The sequence below is a fragment of the Pipra filicauda genome, unplaced genomic scaffold (genome assembly GCF_003945595.2).
Source record: "Pipra filicauda isolate LSUMZ 115617 unplaced genomic scaffold, ASM394559v2 scaffold98_size3848907_pilon, whole genome shotgun sequence".
Taxonomy (NCBI): Eukaryota; Metazoa; Chordata; class Aves; order Passeriformes; family Pipridae; genus Pipra; species Pipra filicauda.
This window is the reverse complement of record NW_024105186.1, coordinates 1,758,125-1,778,089: the sequence shown is the minus strand read 5'-3', so window position 1 is coordinate 1,778,089 and position 19,965 is coordinate 1,758,125. Positions and strand designations below refer to the sequence as shown.

Here is a 19,965-nt window from a genome sequence, read left to right as displayed (position 1 = left end):
GGCCTTAATTGCGTTGCCACCCTTCCGTCACCCCTCCTGCTGCCTTGCAGAAGGATCAGACCCCAGCTGCTCCCGCAGCAGCTCAAGCTGGATTCCCCCTAGTTTGAGCTAGACCCGTAGGCTCCGGGGAGGATGCAGGAGGAGCTCCAGTGCAGCCACATGTTCCCAGTTCCTCCCTATGCTTGACACACACGTGGGACCTGTGGGTAGGTGTTAGGAGGGCAGGGTACCCCGTGCGCCTGCAATGGGAGGGTTAGTGAGCCTCCTGTCTCAGCCACGCACCAACGCTTTTAATGTGAGGAAAAACAATACACAAGTTCCCCAGGTGTCTTCTAGTTCTGCTGACTGCCAGGAGTTGCACTTCCCAACTCAGGCTTTGTATCTGAGCAAGTTATGGGAAGCTTGGAGAAGTTCTTCCCACAGTGCTCCACAGCCACTGCATAGGGATAGAGGGGTGAAGGAAATGCCACTTCCCCACAGTGACTGGTTTGGGAGAAATCTGGCAGTGCCTCCCCTGCCAGCTCTCCCTGAAGGTGCTGGGGGCCATGAAGCTCTGGCCTGGCCCTGCCCACAGGTCACACGCAGATGAACTCACAGCAGGGGAAGCACTTGCCTGCTGCAGCCCAGACCATTCCCTCTTCTTCCCATGGCACAGCACTGCCCCACCCACAAGGCCCTGCCCTGGCCCTGTAGTAACACAACTGGGCAGAGAGGGGACCGGATCCAGCATCCTGCTGCTCTGCAGAGCAGTGGGAAGAGCATGGCCCAAAGGTGCCCGCAGGATGCCAGTGCTGGTCCATGGCCTGTCCTGTAGGGATGTGGGCTGCTTCCCTGCTCCCTCATGTAGAGGCTCCTTGGTCTTCCCAAGGAATCACCCAGCTCAGGGCTCCAAGAAGCACACACACACACCATGAAGCCAGCTCATATGCATCTGCCCTTGCTAAATCATTAGGGAAAAAAAAGATTTCCAACAGATGAAGGGGCAGGAGGAGCAGCAGCTTCCCTCAGCCTCTCCCCTAAATACCAAGCAGCCAGAGAGCGAAGGGTGAGCTTCTTCCTTGCTTTAGCACAAGCAAAAAAGCTCAGGGAGGGCTTCTGCTGACTTCAGCATCCCCCAGCCCAAGGCCAGGGTTACTCTGACAGAGGTTTCAGCTTGGGACAGGTAAGGGTTGTTGTATGGCAACTACTAACAGGCACTTTCTTTTCCTTCCTCACAGGGCTTTGAATCCATAGTCCACTTTCTCCTACCACGCACGGCTAGGCATGGCCATCCCCCAGGCAACACTTAGAAGAGCAGTGATCCCCCTGGAATGGACAAAAGACGTGGCTGTGTTTTTCTTTTTGGTACGAGGAGTCATGGCACCAACTGTTTTGGTTTTGTTACTTTTTTAACAAGTGCTCTCTATCTTATATATATTATATATACAAACACTCACCGAGACAAGGGACAGTGCTTTTCCAAGAGACTGATGAAGCCAGCTGTATAACATTGCTGTTTGTAAATTCATGTCATGCATAAATGTATTTATGTTGTAAAGCTATTTATATATTGTTTATAAAGAGATATTTATAAAAAAATTATTTATGTAACTAAATGAAAAGTTGAGCATTGTAACATTTTTTTTGTCCTAAGTAGTTGAAAAACTTTAAAAAAAAAAATCATTCCATGTGGCATTTTGTAACCTGTCTTTATTTATCAAATTCACATACAAATTTAAATGTCAGATTGATTGATTTTAACAGAGCTAAAGAAGAAATTGTACAGATGTTTTAGAAAAGTCAGGAGCGAGAGAAAGGCCAGCTGATATTTTAAGCTTTGATCCCATATGCAAAAGTAAACTTGTGAATCCTGTGATGCCCCGATGGATCCAATGCTGCCCGGTGCTGCGAGCAGCTCCAAGCCTCCGCAGAACCCAGCTGAGCTCATCCATGCCCAGATCCCAAATGGCACCCGTGGAACTGAGCCCACCACGTTCAACAACCGAGCCCCGGATCGACAGCAGGGTGACAAGGGCAGCATCTGGCCCAGACATGTTATAACTGCTTCCAGTCTGCAGGTTTGGGTCCAACTTTCACCCCGTAGCTATAATATTATCACTGGGCGCCGGATGGAGACGCAGTCCCTGCTGACAGCAACAAAGAGCCCGCACTGGATCTGGCCCCCAGCTGCGCTGGTGGGAACAGAGCTTTATGCCAGAGGCACTGTTATTCCGGGATCCGGCAGCTCACTGAGTATCTTGTTTATATTCCCATTCGCCAGCCCTTTGCTGCTGAGCTGTAAAGTCCCTTCCTCCAGCAGAGATTTATTTAACTGTGTCTGGGACAATACGTAGATAGACCAAAATATACTGAGGGCTGCCTGGTAAGGATTCATGGACACAGCTGCTGCTGCAGCTTCTTGCTATGTAAAGTGCATGAAATAAATCGTTAAAATGACTTGGAGCCCTAAAGGAAACAGCAAGCAAGGGGGCGGGGAGCGCAGCAAACATGCAAACGCCTGCATGAAGGCTCTTTGGTCTCATTCTTCAAAGAGGCCTTAGAAAAAAAGAGTGGCAGGCACCCAGCCCAGCCGTGACAGGAGTCACAAATTATGCCCTGACCATTGTAGTGGGCTGGGAAACAACAAGCATTATGTTCTGCTGGGCTCCGGTACCTAGGACAGGGCAAAAAGAAAGTCACCAAGACCCAGAGGCAGAGCGATCCTTTTCCTTAGCAACCACCAGGAAACCACAGAAACCTTCAGCCAGACTCACCCCAACTATTAGAGAACATTAGGTTTACAGAACAAGAGGATTCATTCAGACACCCGACAGCTCAATCATCAGGTTAGGGGCACACAGGTGACGTTTCTAACCTTGCACGAGCACAGACTCCATCAGAGACAGGTACCCACCTCGTGGTGCCCACAGAGTCCAGCTGGACAGGGAGCAGCAGCTGATGGACCACATAAGATGTTGCCTATGGAGAACAAAATCAAGACCCTGGGAGGGAGGGAGGCAGGATGGGCCGGTGGCAGCTCAGTGCCCTACCCGAGGGTCAGCTGGAGCCCTCCAGAGCTGACCGCAGGTAATGACAGGGCTCTGTAAGGCAAATACAACATTCTACAGCTTCACACATCTCTAGAGGGAAGGAGGGGCTAAAGAGATGCCCATTAGAGGGTACTGTCCACTGTCACCCAGCAAACCTAAGGGACAATAAGGAATTGCTCACTGTGCAGACCTTGCACACCAAGTCTGAAAAGAGGGCATAAGAAGGTGGTGCTGCAGGTCTCTCTGAGTCCTGGTCCTTGAGCATGAAGCCAGAGTAGTGACCATAACAGAGTGCCAGGCTGGGACCAAGGTGGGGACAATTCCCCTTCCAGTTTTGGCTTTTTGCTGCAAGCCAGAGCTGGAATAAAATCACCTGCCTGGTGACAGAGGGGCTCTCCTCAACATGGTGGGGGGGACCCAGTCCAAGGAACTCAATCCACACAGTTTGACCACCCAAGTGAAGCAGAACCTCAGGGGAGATCAGAGGTCACAGCCTGGAGTCATGTGCGGTCTGGATTCCCGTTTCTCCTCTGCAACATAGTCCAAGGGAAAAAGCACAGCACGGGTTCCTTCCATCCACTGGTAAAGAGCAAGGCCAAGGAAAAGGACAAAGCTGCATAGCAAAAGGACAGTTGCTTCGCAGAAGGAGAGGGATCAGAGTGAGAGCTCCTGGTGCAGAGGAAGAGGATAATAGCCTGGTTCCTCGCTTTACTGCTTCCACTCTGACCAGGGATAAGTCTCCCTGTCCCTCAGCATGTGGATTTCCACCTGCAGGACGGGAACACTGTGCCCACATGGGGGTGTGAGCTGATGTGCAAGAGAGAAGGCAGCACTTGGGGGTGAAAGAGCACTTGGGATAACTCAGATCCACTCAACCTCAGGCTCCCCATGGCACAGCCAGACTGGTGGGTCTGACAGGCAGAGTGGCACTGCCAGCAGAGGTCAGTTTCCAGAGCACTGACGGGCACCTTCCTCAATTCAGTGGACAAGCCAGAACAGGAATCAGAAGCAGCTCCTTAGAGCACAGCAAGCAGCTGATATGGCCACAACTGGGTCTCCCTGATAGGGGCTCAGTAGCAAACAAGGGCAGCAAGAAAGAGGGACCACAGGAATCTAATTAAGAGTGCAGAAGGAGGCACTATGTGCAGCAGAAACAAATTGATCTCTGAAACATCACTGCCTCCCCTGTGGGCCAGCTTGGTCAGATCCTCAAGACATCCAGTAAAAGGATCCAGGGCCAGCACTAAAAAACTCCCCTGCCACAGCCCAGCTCAGAGACAGCGTAATTGAACAAGAGATGTCCTGGATGCAAGCTGCAGCCTCAGGGGGTGGCATCTGACATCTCAACTGCAGGCTCAGAGAACAGCATTTAGCAGGTGTGTGTCCACAGACCTGGAAGTGATGGGGCAGGAGTCCCAGGCTCCTCTGTCCACACTCAGCTCAAACTGGCACTCTCAGCACCTGCATGTTTCCTGCACCACCAGCCGAATAAGCAGTAGCCACATTCAGCTTCCAAGTGGTAGCACTTGTCACATGATATAAGAACAGCCTTGATTTCTCCTCTCAGGAGCTATTCCTAGCAGGAGTTGAGCCATAGGCCCCCAGCCTGAAAAAGCACACTGCTCTCTAGTGAAAAAGGACAAAGAGCTTTCTCCAGCGCTGTTATACAAGTGCCTGGCAAAGCTCGAACAGGCTGGAGCAGACCCTGAAGTTCCCACAACAGGGACACAGTTGCCCTCTAATGTGTGGGAAATCAGTTCTCTTCCCCCAGTCCACATTACAACTTTTCCAAGGTATTTATTGGCTGAAGGGTTACAAAGCCCAGCTCAGGTGACAGCAAATCCCAAAGCAATGAAGAAAAAGAAAAGCCCAGAGCAGGAGAGCAAAGGAATTTTCCAGCTGGAAAGGGACTTGAGGCATTGAGCAGGGACTGCCAGGGGCAGCAGCACACATGCCCCTGCCACTTGCTGCAGGACTTCTCCAAGCATGGGCTGCTTCCCTCAGAATACAGAAGAACAAAGGGAAGGGATCACAGGGCAGCTTCCAGAGGGAGCCTGCGCTTGACACAAGCGTGAGTCGAAAACAAGAAGGGAATTGAATTCAGGTCCCTTCCTGTCAGTCAGCAACTAACCTTGTCAGAAGGGATGGCAGCACTAACCGAATCAGGCAATTCATTAGGTTTGGGGCACGCAGCAAAAGCCCATGCTCTCTGGAGCAGAACTACAGTGAAAATCCAGGGTAATGAGTTGCAAACTGCCTTTGTAAATGACACTTCTGCAGCGACTCTGGCAGGCTGGGAAAAGAGCTAATAGGAAAATCATTAGGTAGCATCCCTTTGATATTGTTGAAAACGGCACAGGCTATTTTTCCTGCCCCCTCCATAATTAACCTGGAATATTACCCATAATACTCCAGGCTGATATTCCCACAATGGACCACCTTATCTGCATCAGGAGAAAAGAAGGATATGCTACAGAGGAGGAAGATGACTTCTGGAAAAGCTTAAAAGGTTTAAGATTTCCCCCCTACTGATGCACGTATGCATCAATTCCATCAGCAATGAACCTCTGCCCAGCCAGGAGACCGAAGCCCTTCACAAACCCTGTCACAGTCAGCACGCAGGAGCAAGGCTGTCCTGGGAAACACAGCTGTAGAGGAGCTGATCTGCCCAAGGTTGCTCTCTGCAACTGCAGCAGAGCTGGAACAGGACACAGCTCTGTGCTTTGCCCCTTATTTATAACGCTGTCCTTGTCCTTGACTTCCTTTATGCTACACCAGGCAATGGCCTGCACCTCGCGAGGTGCAGAACAGCTCTGAGGAGCAATGCCTACCCACCTGGCTTGTCTGCCAGCAGGGAGAGGTGTCATCTCACAGTCGTGATGTAAAAGGTACAGCATCACAGCTGGCAGGTGATCCTGAAGGAGCTGGTGCTCTCTAACAGCTGCGAAGGTGACAATGAAACACCGAGACGTTACTTACTGCAATAGTTCATCATGAGACACTGACCAAAACATGAGGGGTGCTGAGATTAACTGCATCTCTGGGAAGAGTCTGGAGGGCTGGACAGCACTACTCCCAAACCTGAGACCCATGAAGATACAGCCTATGGTCAGACAAGCTCCAAATACTCGCAGAAAGGCTGATCCCTGACAGAGCGAGGCCTCGCTTACCCACCACAAACAGCTTTTCTGGAAACACTGAAGTATCATGTGTGATTACAGCATTTTAAAAATGCCCTAATGATACAGATGTTCCAAAGCCTCTATAGGAGACCTGGAGATCTGGAAGGGTGTCCCATCTTCTATTAGAATTACACTAAGTAAGTGCTACTGGCACAAATTCTTTTGTGCTCTGGGGAGAAATACACTTTTCAGGACTGTTAAATGACCCTATGGCATCCCATTACTGCCTGGAATTTCCAGTGTGTATATGCATTCACTGGAGCTTATAAAGAAAAAGCCGTGGTCACAGCAACCACACTCAGGCAATTTGCAACAGGGTATCTCCTGAGATGAAAACGCTGTGGGGAAAAGAAGCGTCTGTGGCTGTGGATTCGGAGACAGGGAGCAAACTGCTGCTCTGCCTTTTCCGTGCCTGGTTCACCAGTCAGAGAGGGGAATACCACCACAGGGACACTGAGAACAGGGTCAGCCCAGGCTAGGGGATAAACACACACTCTCTTTACCTCAATCACTTACCTCTGGTAGCTCTGTGGTAGGGCCAAACTTGATGAAATATCAGCAAAATGTCAACAGTCCCTGAGAGACACGGACCTTCATCATGGAGCAGAGTGAAACAATGACATATTTCTAAAAACTCTGCTGAGAAATTCAATCAGACTGTCAGGCTAAAACTCTGTATTAAGAATACAAGGTTGAGGTTACAAGCAGGAACTGAGATCACTCTAAACTTTAATTTACTTTCCCTGCTGCCCCTGGGTTACTCTCTCAGATTATACAAAAATATGCTATGTAGATTCAGGTTTTGGTTCCCTTGCATTAAGTCAGATGCTACAGAGGAATTAGTGGGGTGGAAAAAAAACAAGAGACTTTGTTTGGGACTAAGTGCCCAACATCTTGCTAGCTGGGCCTATAGGTTCTTAAATTTCTCCATTTCCCCATTTTTAAGAATGATAAAGAGCAAGGTTGTTTCTCTCCATTGTGGTTTGCAATTGGCTCAGATGCTGAAGTAACAAACCCCAGCACAGCAGCCCTACAAACACACAAGCTTGGACTGTTTTATCCTGCAGGGGGGGCTTTGTGTGGTTTCCAGCTTAGCTGCACTCACATAAACTTGTAGAGAACTGAAAGTTTAGGAAAAGTCTGGGTTACCCATGTGATTTGTTACGTTCCAATACAGCTATCAAAGCTAAGGGCACTCTTCCTTCTGTCTCCCCTGCAAAGAGTAAGCCCGAGTCTGCTTCACACACATGAAGCAGAGCATTTCACCCCCATAGGATAAGAACACTAAAACCAAAGCCACCCTCTGAGGTCTGTATCATTTTCCATTCTTACAGGAACTGAAAGCTGTTCAGCAAAATTCCCTTTGCAGGGCTGGTGGGAGAATGGCCAACTCTTTCTACCACTGTCTCTATAGGAACAAAAGCTTTGCTTTCCCCAGCTTCACTCTGGAGAGCAGCTCTGCAGGTCCTACTCCTGTACATGATCCATGGAGAGAGACCTGCTAGCCTGAGTGCAGCTCCAAAAGCACCCACTGGATTTCAGAAATCTGCACAAGACCAGTTGCAGGACTGGTCTGAACAAATCTGAACACAGAAGGGTCTGTCAGCATCACTGACTTTCCCTCCTGCTCTCAACACAAGACTAACCTGGCATTCAACTTACCTAAGAGGGTGAGGAGGGAAGTAAAAAATTAATAGATTTTGAGCCAAAACTTTTTTCTTCTGTAAAAGACTGACATCAGCATTGCTTTACCATATTCCAGAATTGCCTGATGTTAGCTGGTATCAACCAAGTCACAGCAGGAATGCCAGGGACATTTGTTAGCATGAGGCACAGCTTTAGGGCTAGGGCAGCCTACCAGCACTGCAATCAGCTGAGATCCTCTCTTCCATTTTCCAGCTCAGTGCTCAATTCCATATTAAACAAGCAGTAGTACAAGTGGAGCTGCAGAACACAAAGCTAGACAATAAAGCCCTGAAGAGCAAAAGGGAAGGCAGCTCCATCCACTTTGTCTCCCTCCGGGTGGAGGAGGCAAACAGAAGTTCAATAGCACAAAGTCTGCCCTGCTGCAATCTTGGAATGAGCTGCAGCTGGAGCAGCTCTTTGCTGCCATAAACCAAAGCAGGGCAGGACACTCTCCCCACACCAGGGAGCAGTGTCCAGCAGAGTCCAGCAGTGCTCAGACAAGCTGCCTTAGCTGCCTGCAGCAGGCACACGCGATACATGGGAGTTTACATCAAAACTGTCTTTGCTCCAACCTCCCTCTTATTCCCATAGCACAGTTAAGCTCCCCGGGCACTCCCCACTCAAAACTGTTCACAGTCCAGTCCCCATCAGCCCCTAATTCATGCAACTCCGCTCTGAGTTGCTGCCCTTCCTGTAGTCACAGGGAGCCAACAGAATCTTTATCTGTTGTCCTTCTCAAACAGCACAGCACCTCCTGCATCCTTCCCTGTTAACAACTCTGCCTTCTGCTTCATTCCCGGAATAGCTTCTAACTCTTTCCTTCAAGCCAGATTCATTAACCAGCTGCTGCAGAGTTGTTTGCCTCCCCCAGGTACTCTGTGCATGTCATTTGTTAATGACTCATCTCAGCCTGGGCTCATCGCAGACACCCCCCTCCTTTTGCGGCACCAAGCCCGACGCTGGCACACCAGGAAAGCCAAACACACAAACAGCTCCATTCCCTCCAATACCCCAGTCCCTTCTCCGTCCTCTGTCGCCATCAAACATGGGACAGCTCTTTATTCAAAGCGCTATTTCCTCCCTTGCTTCTTTGCTGATCAAAGGCAATGTGTACCGAAGCATGAGTAAGATCCTCACCCCCAGCCAGGTTTTGAGAACAGCAAAAACGTAAGAACAAACTCGAAAACTTCCAACACACTAAAGAAGCTCCATCAAACTAATGTGACTCCTGTAACTGGCAGGGAACAAACACCAAGGGTGCCAAACTCACATCTATTTCCCCAGCAGACTGTGGCTTGCTGAGGAGCTAAAAACAATGCCCAAAGGCATTTGTATTCCTCCTGCCTCTTTACAGGACTGATATTAAAAATGAGAAGGAAAGAATACAGAGCCTATTCTCACCAGTCAAATTCAGTGAGGAACTGGACAACCAGTATGCTGCAGCTGTCCACACAGCAAGCCAGAAACAGACCCAATTCATCTCTATCACACAGATTTGGGGACACAAAGTCCACCTGCACCTCTCAGAAGCTGTCAGCTAAACACTGGGAGAAGCTGGAATAGGAACTAGTACTGCCACTGCTTGGGGAACAGCTCCCCTGAGGTACAGGGGAAGGCTTTGTGCTCTGGACTTACTCACTTAATATCCTTCCCTGGGAATATTTTGGCTTGCATTTCTAGGGGGACAGAGAGCTGGTAAAGAATCAGAAGCTTGATCAGAATCAGAAGCCTCTGCGACTTGACCCAGAGAAAGCTGGAGAGGGGTTATTTAGATCTACCTCTCCAGATTAAAAGCTGGTGTGCCTGCTCTGCAGGAGAAGAAAAGGAGAAGGATTTACTTTCAAAAGTGAACAAGTCCCGTGACTGAGGACTGCAAACATGCAGATGGCAAAGAGTCCTGGTAGCAATAAGAGGAAGGCACGTGCACTGCACAAGCAAGCGCAGGTGACAGCTGGCTGCAGGACTGGAGGATTGTCACAGTCCTCTGCTTCAACAGCTCCCCTGCCCGCTCACGGGAAGCTCTTCCCTTTACAGAAGTGAAATGCAGGGGTCAAACTACGAAGCACACTCTGCTAGACCCAAAGGGAGGAATCCACTGGCCTAAGACAGAGCACAGCTACAAACCTTCCACAACCAGCCAAAGCTGTTTAGGCTCAGGACACTGGGCTCAGCTACCAGCTTTGCCACGGATCCTTCTGCACAAAGTTGGACAAAGGTGAACCACTGATAAAACGTGAAGAGTGCTTCCCTGCCTCCCACGTGAATAAGGGAGCTCAGTCACACCTTTGGATAACATACACCAAGAATCAAGTAAATTCTCAACTGAACAAGTGCCACTAGACTACAAGCCTAAAGCAGCCTCAAAGTCAAGACTCCAGACTCTGACATTAAATCAGCATTTTTAATTTTTTTTCTAAAATGTGCTTTTTCATGAATTGCTGTTCCAATGCTTCCCCCTTAAAAAAAAAAAAAAAACAACCCCACACCTTGACAAACTAGGTGCAAATCACCTGAAGTTAGTCTGTAACAAATAAAAAAACCCCACAAAACAAAGGCTGAAATGCTTTAGAATCACAACAATGTACAAAAAACAAGGGAAGAAAATACAACCTGAAAGTGTTCAAAATTCAGAAAAACTAGTCGAGTCCATTGCTTCAGCAAGGGGATGCTGCTGCGACCCCTGCCAGTGGGTCCTGGGCCACCAGCCTGCCTTGATGCCAAACAGGCTCCTCTCCCGTGCAGACCACTGTCGCCAGCATCCAAGGAAGAGCGAATGCATTACCCTCCAAAGGTATCAATGGGGGAAACAACTCACAGGCAGCTCTGGGAGGTCACATCACATTCAGGAGGAACAGTTTCTAGCATGCCCCTGACCACCTGCAAGAAGGAAGTCGAGAAAGAGCAGCCTGCTTCCTCCTTATTGTATTGATGCCTCAGAGATGCAGAACAGTGCTTTAAATCTGTGAGAGACTAAAGGGCCTAGTAAGGGCAGTAAACAGACAGTTAAGTAAACAGCCCAGCACTGGATCTCACCTTCACAGAGCGAGGTAGTGTGAATTTCACCCCAGTTTAAAACAGACAGGGGTAGCAGAAAGGCTGAAGACTACCATGTAAAGCAGTTCCTGGCCTAGAAACCTTCCTGCACTCCCTTTGGGAATGAAAAGATCTGTGTTGATGGCTTCCTCACTCCCAGCCTGGCTTTGGTAGCCACACTTCAACCCTGGGATTCAGACACTTGCTATAGAAGCTCTCCCAAGATCTGATTTAGTACAGCAGCTTCCTCAAGGTTAAGCAGCAATAAAACTAGCTGGGAGGGAGCAAAACTGTCCACAGATATTTTGGTTTTTTCCTGCCCCTTTTGGTTAGTCCCTTTCTTTAAAAGTCCCTCTTCAGAAGACCAGAACAGGGACACCCTGAAACTTCATAGGGGCAGCACAGTGTAACTTAGCCAGGGGCTGCTAACTGGGAGCTGTATTCAACAGGGCTTTTATCTGCCAGCCTGGAAGGGACTGGCCCAGAACCCACTGAAAAAGGAGTTGCAGGCCCTTTTTGCTCCTCCTGTTGTCATTCCTAACTGAATGACAATTTAGATGGTACGTTCTAGTGGCGGCTGGAGACCAGCCCTTTGACTTTGGACATCTTCTTTGTGGGCTGCCTTTGTTCTGTGTGTGGAGGGCACTCTCGCTCTACCAGCTGCTGTTCCATCTCCTGTGCCGACGACGAGGCTGTAGCTTTTAATGTTTTCTTTATGTTTGTGACCTGGCCAAGAAGAGACAGTGAATCAGCACCTGCTTCTTCCTCCCCTCGCAGCAGAAACTCTGTTCATAAACATATTGAAAATCCCCTGGAGTACAGAATGGAGATTACAAAAGAGACTCTCCCAGCAGTAACATGCTCTGCATTTGACTTTATTAAAGGTAACATTTCATCCTCAATTACAGCCAGAGCTGTTAATATTTCCAGTCTGGGTCAAATACAGAATAATGGGGTATTCCTTTTTTTTTTCTTAAGAGACAATGGCACAATATTTTACCACCTTTCTTTCTGGTTGGAGGGACCTACTACTGCCTTGGTGCAGAAAGCAGCCATTGTACCTTTCTGTTGGCCAAAGCAGGAAGGTGAAAGAAGACCATGAAAGAAAAATTTACTCTTAGGACAGCACTTGAAAAGGGAAAATGCCATTTGACCTGGCTTGCTGGCTGAGCCACAGGTATTTGTTAGAAGCGGGAACAGAAACTGGTTTCATGGGAGGCAGCAGTAATGTTTCTGCTACTCTGGCTGAAAAGGAGAGATATGTCACCAGGCACCATCCTCTGTCCCCTGGAACTCTGTAGGGCTCACTACAAATACAATGAGCAAACTTTTAAAAAAAAAACCCCAAGGTTTGGGAGTCAGGTGCACCAACACCAGGCCAAAGGCATCTGGCAAACCAAACGTGCTATGGATGCCGATCGAGCCGCCAAGCACATGTAAACATAAACCTGCGGGGATGCAGCACTTTGCAAGAAATAATCCCTGATCCAGAGCCTCGGGAGGCCCGTTCGCACCTTCCCGGCGGCTTTAGCCGGGTTTGGTGGCACGGGCCGGGCCGGACCGCGGGCTCGTGCTGCCACCTACGGGCGGGAGCGCGCAGGGCCCGGCCGGGCCGCCCCGACCCCCGGGGGAGCTGCGGGGGCACTTTTTGCAAAAGCAACGAGCTTCGAGAGATTTTTGTTAATCACACTTTCAGGTGCAAACCAAAAAGAAATGGTTTATTTTTTCCTTCCTGCCAGCCTCGTAGGAAAGGAACAGAATTGTATCAAAGCTTTGTGCTGAAAGCACAGTTTTCCACACAAATCAATATAGGACAACAGTTAGTGCAGTCACCTGCCCTAAATTTATAAAAATGCATCAAGAAAGATGCAATCTGCTCACAGTGGGCAAATGTGCTGTTTGTGGTCTTACTAGCACTCAGAAACAGCCGTGTTTTCTTCCTACTCCACACCTTATTTGCATGATTGCCAGAGAGCCATGACCATCAACCAGGTGTTACCAGATAATTTTCTTCAGCAAACAAACACTTATCAAACAGCACAGAGCAGCCTGAAATTAATCTGTACCCACCTCCATCTCTACCTGCTGCTGAGTTCTGTGATGGTTCTCTTTGTACTGGTTGGCTCTAAGTACTTGCTGCTCAATTCCTAAAAGAACTGCCTCACAACCATCGCACCTGCAAGATACAAACCATGTCAGCGTCTGCGAGTTCTCTCTGGAGCAGCTCAGTCAGGCACTGAAAAGTCACACTCATCCAAAAGTTTAAGAGATTATTAAATTTATACCTCCTGCTTAGAGTTGCAAAAAGCTGGCAAGAAAAGCTTTGCTGCATACTCAATGCGTTTCACAGCATTCTCCAGAGAGTCTGTGTTACTCTTACCATCAAAGAGTAACAGCAGGTTCAATGTAGTTTCAATCCTTCTTTTCAGTCAGAATTACGGCTTAAACAGGGATGCAACATATAATTTAAAAGTAAGAAAAATTTTAAAATTAAAGAAAAAAGCAATACTGAAAGAAGTGTTCAAATGACAAGAACTCGGGACTGGAAAAGACAAAAAGAGAACTGGCAGTGGGTTCACTGTTACCTTCCAAACAGGGCTGTAAGGTCCTGGAAGCTGCCAGAGCCCTCCTGCCATGATGGGACTGAGAGAGTTGGAGTAGAGAAACAAAAAACCTGCCCCAACCTCAGGACAGTGTATTTACCCACCAGTTTAATTACTTTTCATGTGCTCATTACCACAGCAACTAGGAAGCAATTCCCAGTCAGCTCAAGACCTGCCACAGGCTCCACAGTCTATAGGGGAATTTCTCTGGGGGAAAGGAGTCCTATAAAAAGATGAGAAGCAGCTCCTGGCAAAGATACAAAATGATAATACCACAGTCCCACTATGGTTGCAGGCAGCAGTGATTCTCTAGAATTTGCCCACATAGTTCTCATCACAGTGAAAAAGGCTGAAAAGTTCTGTTTTCGTTACCAAGTGTAACAGCAGGAAGGGGAGTAGCTCCCACCACAGGACCTTGAGTCCAGTTTGGCACCTCTCTCTGCAAAGGCCTCTACTCGCTGGGGTCTTGCCATGTAAAAGCAACAGTGTGAGCAGAAGCTCACAATGTGGTAGTTTGGCTTGATACATTACACAAATTGAATCCCAGATGGGATCTTGGAAAACTTGCCCAACAGACTCCTCCTCCACGTGCCGATTTATAGCACAAGACTCCTGATTAATGGAACATGGTGAAATTGAGCCAGCACTTGAAACTGAGGATAAGCTAAAAACAGGACAAGCTATGTACAAGGAACAAGAAAGGTAGAGAGACTGCCTCACCATTCCTGGAGCGTTTTGACAATGTTACTGATGTCCTTCTTCTGAATGTCTCTACCAATACAAAAATCCACCTCTAACACCTGGTTTCGTTGATCCAACTTCCCCTGGATAATATCTGTATAAACCGCTTCAATAATCAGATCTTCCAGCTCCCTCAGATTCCTCATATCCAGGTCCTTCAGCAATACGGAATAGGGAATGCACTAAAAACAGCAAGACCAAGAATAAGTTAACAGTCCTAGAGCCAAAAATGAACAGCTAAGTCTCAGAAGGTCAAGACTCAAACATTTATTGTATCCTACACTTTAACCTGCACGCGCAGCAGTGACTGATTGTGGCAGAACAAACACCTGCCAGGCCATGAACTATTCTGTCACAACTTCAGTAATTCCTGAAGCTTTGGTATTAGTACATTACAGAAGAAAAAAGGTAATGGGATTGTAGAAGAAATTAAGTGTTGCTTAGCCTTCTCTAGAACAAAAAGTCAGTGTTTTTAACTATGATTCTCCGTTTCCAGCAGTGAATGAACTATACAGTTTCCCAGGCCTTCCTGACCAATTTGCATGTCAGCTCAGACACGCTTATACCTCATCCATGGAATTCCACTAGGCTAATGTCCCATATGCACCAGGAGAGAACACTAAACCAAGAGACAAGTGCTGTCACACTCCAGGAATGTTACCTTCATTCGGGACGCCAGGCTTACGATCGTCAAGTGTTTCAGCTTGTTCTTCTGAGTCACTGTTAATTCAGGCAGGTTGTCTTTGTTTGCTGTTAATGTCAAAAAGACAAGATTCAGGACTCTACTTCAGAAATTATATAATCCAGGCACGTTATGCTACACTAAACCCTGGAAGGCTGAACTCCTCCTGCAACTGTGGGTGCTGGTGAGCAGAGAGTGCTGCTGCTGCAGACAGATTGGCACACCCAGGGAGAGAGGGGAAAAGTTAAAAACCACTTGACAATTCCATCCTTCTCTGCTTCTTTAGTAATTCTGGTTCTGGAATTAGAAAGTAATTCACAAGTGGTGCCCTGCCAAAACAGTTGGTCAATGTTTTGTTTCTAACAAGTAATTTTTATTTCATTAACAAGCTGGCAGAATAAAATCTTCCTCCCTGGCTAATCTGTTTGCAAATACAGCTGGTTTTATTTCTCTAAAGAACTGCAGAATTTAGAGTTGGAAGTGTAAAGTACCAGGCTGAGAAAGAGAGGAAAAATTATTAATCTAGATGGCCACACTGTCACTGTATTATATCCATGTGCCTCATGAATATTTAAAAACAGAAAGGAAACTGGCAGCTCTCCAAAGCAAAAAAACTCTTTAAAATATCTACTTTAATGGAAATGAATGTTTCAGGGCCACTCAAGTTCTCCCATCCATCCCACCTCATCCAATGCTCTGCACTTTGACTACTTTTACCCATCTCTCTTTCTTCACTAGAGAAGGAAGAACGATCTGTGCTGTCACATGCTGGGACAAAAGAGCCATGAAGAGAAAACACATCCTCTAATCAGTCACAGAATTCATGAGGCTCGTGTTGCTCCACAGCCACTGGAATTTCCAGTCCTTGCACTTACAGATGCCACTTCTCCTTACGGGGACTAGATAGCTCATCCACCACAGTGATAGCCAGCACTATGACAGAATTCTTTGTCACGCTCTGTAATGGTCTGGATGAGGCTGCTACTCACAAATGAAGCATTAAATTGTAGCAGAATGGAAGCATAAGCACCAGAGATAAAAGCACATTTTGACAGATACAAAGATGATTCACACATAGTCCTTCTGAAGCTGTATAAAAGTCATTATTTTAACTTCTATTTTAGCTAAGAAATTCTTTATTTTGTTTCAGCAGTGCTGTCACGAAATAAAAGGTTGTCTCATAAACCATATAGGTTTTTATAAATAATGCAGAACAATTTTGTCTAAGTTTTCTGCAGTTTCCATAACCGGTGTCATCTAAATTTCCAAACACATGTCTGAAATTGCTCACTGCAGAGGTGAGTGGTCTGTGAACATCAACAAATTCTGCTACAGACCAATTCCATCCAGCACTGCAGTCCCATAAAAAGCCAGTAACACACCACGGTCTCTAGCCCTTCCTTTAATTTTAGCAATTAAAAAGCACACATGACCCAGAGAATCCCTACGGAGAACTCTCCTCCCAAGCAAATTCTGTTCTTGGACACTTTCCCCCAGCCACACTCCACCAGGCATCACAGAAAGCAAGGAACTGCCTCTGACAATCCCAGAGGGCAGCCCAGCCCTGCCCTCTGCAATCAGGCAGCAGTCTCTTACCTACATAGTCTCGGTATGTTCCGTACGCAAACAGGTTCAGCAGCTGGAAATAAGCAGCATTGGACCCTTCAGCAAGCTGGGTGGGGAGAAAAGAAACTTCACATTAAACAGTAACAGTCAACACAACCCTGATAATCAACTTCTCCAGAGAATGGTTTAAGCCTGCATAGGACAATAAGTAGCCAGAAAAGCAATTACATCTCTGTCTTAAAGAGCTGGACTCTTTCTAAGGGCTCACAGGCAGCAGCAAATTTCAGCAGTTTTAGAGTCAAGGTGATCCAGCCATTTCTATGCACCAGAACATAACTACAGTTTGGGCTGTCAACTGCTTTGTACAGCATCTCAGGGAGTAAAAGAAAGAGGCAAATCTTAATTTCAGCTGACAACCTACAGGGCCAGCTCTTCTCCTCATGTGATGAGCAAGCAGGCAGTGGTGATGGCTGGTTAAGCATCCTGGCTATGACTGTGAAAGCTAAGGCAGCTCACCTGCAGAGCCACCACAGCTTCAAAGCAAAGCAAGCTGGAACGCTGTGAGTTGAATGCATTTGAACACTCAAATGTAACAGCATTCCTTGCCTGCAAACACTTCAATGGAGTAACAGGGGCACCAAGCAGTGATTTTTATTGATTGGGGTTTTTTAATAAAATTTGCTGCACACAAATCCAGGGGAAAAAAAAAAAAGTCCTTGTGATTTGATGCTGAATAACCATAGAGGCACTTCTGGGCATAATTAAGAGCCTGTCTGGAAAGCCAAACTTGCTGCACACTGCATTATTCCAGCTGCAGAGATACTCAGCTTAGATTCCCTCACTGGAGTAGAGGCAGGGGCAGGCAAGGCATTCTCAGCAAAAGCTCTGGAACTTACTTTCCATCTTGGTTTGAAATGGTTTGGATTTGGTTACCACCCAGGCCCAATACACTAGACATCTGTTCACAAAGACTTTTGGAGAGCATTGAAGTTCTGCTTTCCAGGACAGCAAAGGAGTAGAAAGGGATTTTTTTTGTTGCTGGCTGGCTAAGTGCCTTCCTAAAACTGTTACTGTGCTGTTGCCAGATTTTTGTTGTGCTAGCAATTGCATTAAGGTAGCAAAGCTTTATATAGGTATTTTTTAACACCTAACATATACAAGGCAAAAGTAAGGTCAGTCTCTCACACACAAACATCTCAGAACCAACATAAGTCGCACCAGGCCCTTCCTGGCACAGAAATTTCATGCACAGGCTGTGTGTGGAAATTTCTGGGGATCCCTCATATTGGGGAAGTGCAGAAAAGGGCATTAGGATGGAAACTCATCTCTTACCTCCTGCACGTTTGTTAACTTCAACAGCTCTCCAAAGACATAAACCCCAGGAGCCTCCAGCACTTGATTTATAAGAGCAGTCAGAGCTGAGCCACTTGTACCTTTGGCCAGTAAAATAAACTGCTCTAGAAGATTGCAGGACGGTTTCTGTTCTCCTGCCATTCTCAGTTTTCAATCTGTCAATAAAAGAACATAATATTAATACATCCCTCCTCCTTTGCTGAGTCCTGGCAGCGGACCAGGAGCTGCTGAGCTTGTTTCAGTGTCAGCAGAGCCAGGCTCTTCTCCAGCACCCAGGGGCAGGCCACAAACCCAGCAGGTTCAACTGCTGATTTATCTGGGGACCAAAAATGATTCACACAGTATCTGAGCAAAATTTCTGTCTGCTCAGTCCCCTAAAAGGATCTGCTCTTGCCAGTAGAAAAGGAGTTTAGATTTCATGCTGTTTTCAGATTTTCCTCATACTGATGCTGCCAATTAATGCCAACTGTGAAGATGCTTATTGATACATCTATTAGAGGTCAGCTGAGGCTTCCTCCTTCCTCATTACACACCCCAAAACCAGCCACTAATATAATTCCCTGTGAAGGACTGATCCACACTGTATGCCCACACACTACACCTTTTCCTTTTACACTGGCTACAGATAAAGTGTGTGCACATAATTCCTACTGCTTTCTGAGCCCAAAAGGCAAAGAGATCTGGCCTGTAAAGCAGCTCAACAGTCTGCACTGCACAGTTCAAATGTTTTGGGTTAACTGGGAAGCTCAAGTGATAAAAATACCCTGTCTACAAAGGCTCTATTTAAGTCCCTGTAAAGAGAGGTCTTTGTCTTCCTCCGCTGCCTGACATTTCTGGTGTGCATGTTGTCTCCCAGCACCAACATGTTGTTTTTGAAACCTAAACCACTATTTATTAACAAGTTCCACAAAACGAGTTGTTTGTTTACAAACAACTGAGACAAAACTTCCCAAGCATGTTATTCAGACACCAAACAACTTGGCAGATAAGGGGGGGAGTTGTGCTATGTTTGTATGGGATAAGTATCAAGTAGAGGGTGTAACCTTTACTCTGGTGAAGAAAATCAAACAATCAGCAGAGAACCAAACACCAGAGATTGTGTCTGGTTCTATGTGACCACCAGGCCCACATCGTCCCCCGTGGGGGGAGCACAGTCACACAGGGGTTTCACTGTTTCACCAGGCCCACCCAAATTAAGGCTTGTGAAGCCATCGCAACTTCCTGTATTAGTCAACTTCTAAAAATACATTTTACCCTGCTATTTTACACCTCAATGGTCTCAACCTGAGCAGACAGCCTTTCACACTCTGCACACAGAGATGTCTCAGCTCTTAGTGTAAATCCTCTTTCCATCTGAGGCACAAGTGCAACACGAGAACAGCACCTCAGTGCTGACTGAGAAATCCCTGCAATACAGTAACACTCAGTGTGGGTTCCTCATACACCAGTGCTGCCCTCCCTACTCATGGAGAAGAAACAGACACAGAGGACAATTTCCTCAAGAGAGCACATGGACTGGGAGAGCTGGGAATGGGATTCAGATACCTCGGTTCCATTGTTTCTCCCTCACAGGTAACCAAACCACATGCTGGAGTGTGAGGTTACAAAGGACTGGCTGGCTGCATCCATGCCCTGATAGGGAAGAAATGCCAACCATTTGCCCCTACCCGAGTACACGTTCAGACAACAGCGGTGCTATTGCAACCTGTCCGCACCCCGGGAATACCTCGCTGCTTCCACAAGCGCCTTATCCTGGTGAGAAGTGACTGAAATACACAAAACACTCCAACGGAGCTTGGCCAAAGGCTACGACAACCCGCGCACGGGGACAAACCAGGCTTCTCTCCCGGTCAGGCCTCTCTGAGGGGGTTTCAGGGCGGGAAGCGGCCCACAGACCCCGCACAGGGAGGCGGGGGTTTCCCGGCCCTGCCCTCCCTCCCCAGACCCCCGGCAGAACCCCCGGGCCCCACCGAGCCGGCCGAGCCCTTCCGCAGGGGGTGATATACCGGGGGATCCCTCACAGCCGCCCCGGTCCCCGGCGTTACCTGTCGGCTCCCGGCCTCCCGCCCCGCCGCTCCCGGCGCCGAGCC

The 19,965-nt window shown here is 47.6% G+C and overlaps 2 protein-coding genes across 4 annotated transcripts in view; one reads left to right on the top strand and one right to left on the bottom strand.

The window, feature by feature from the left end:
* The window catches only part of LOC114003761 (translation initiation factor IF-2), a 13,585-nt gene extending 11,911 nt beyond the window's left edge, over positions 1-1,674 (top strand). Inside the window, exon 5 of the mRNA XM_027751093.2 lies at positions 1,218-1,674. Coding sequence (XP_027606894.2) covers positions 1,218-1,233 — 16 coding nt within the window. The 3' untranslated portion in view covers positions 1,234-1,674. The remainder of the gene's footprint in view (positions 1-1,217) is intronic.
* COPS7B (COP9 signalosome subunit 7B) lies at positions 1,670-19,965 on the bottom strand. Of its 3 annotated transcripts, none has more exons than XR_003546344.2 (8): positions 19,921-19,965; positions 17,855-18,030; positions 16,553-16,628; positions 14,936-15,024; positions 14,254-14,456; positions 13,001-13,106; positions 5,865-11,656; positions 1,670-2,958 (listed from the first exon to the last, which is right to left on the bottom strand). XR_003546344.2 is itself a non-coding variant. In XM_027751079.2 (7 exons), the coding sequence occupies exons 2-7, from the start codon at positions 18,014-18,016 to the stop codon at positions 11,498-11,500; spliced, it is 795 nt and encodes a 264-aa protein (XP_027606880.1). In that variant the 5' UTR covers positions 18,017-18,030; positions 19,921-19,965; the 3' UTR covers positions 1,670-11,497. The 3 variants fall into 3 exon arrangements, 1 of the variants encoding a protein (XP_027606880.1); XR_003546343.2 differs by having other exon boundaries at positions 1,670-5,970; positions 6,728-11,656; XM_027751079.2 differs by having other exon boundaries at positions 1,670-11,656.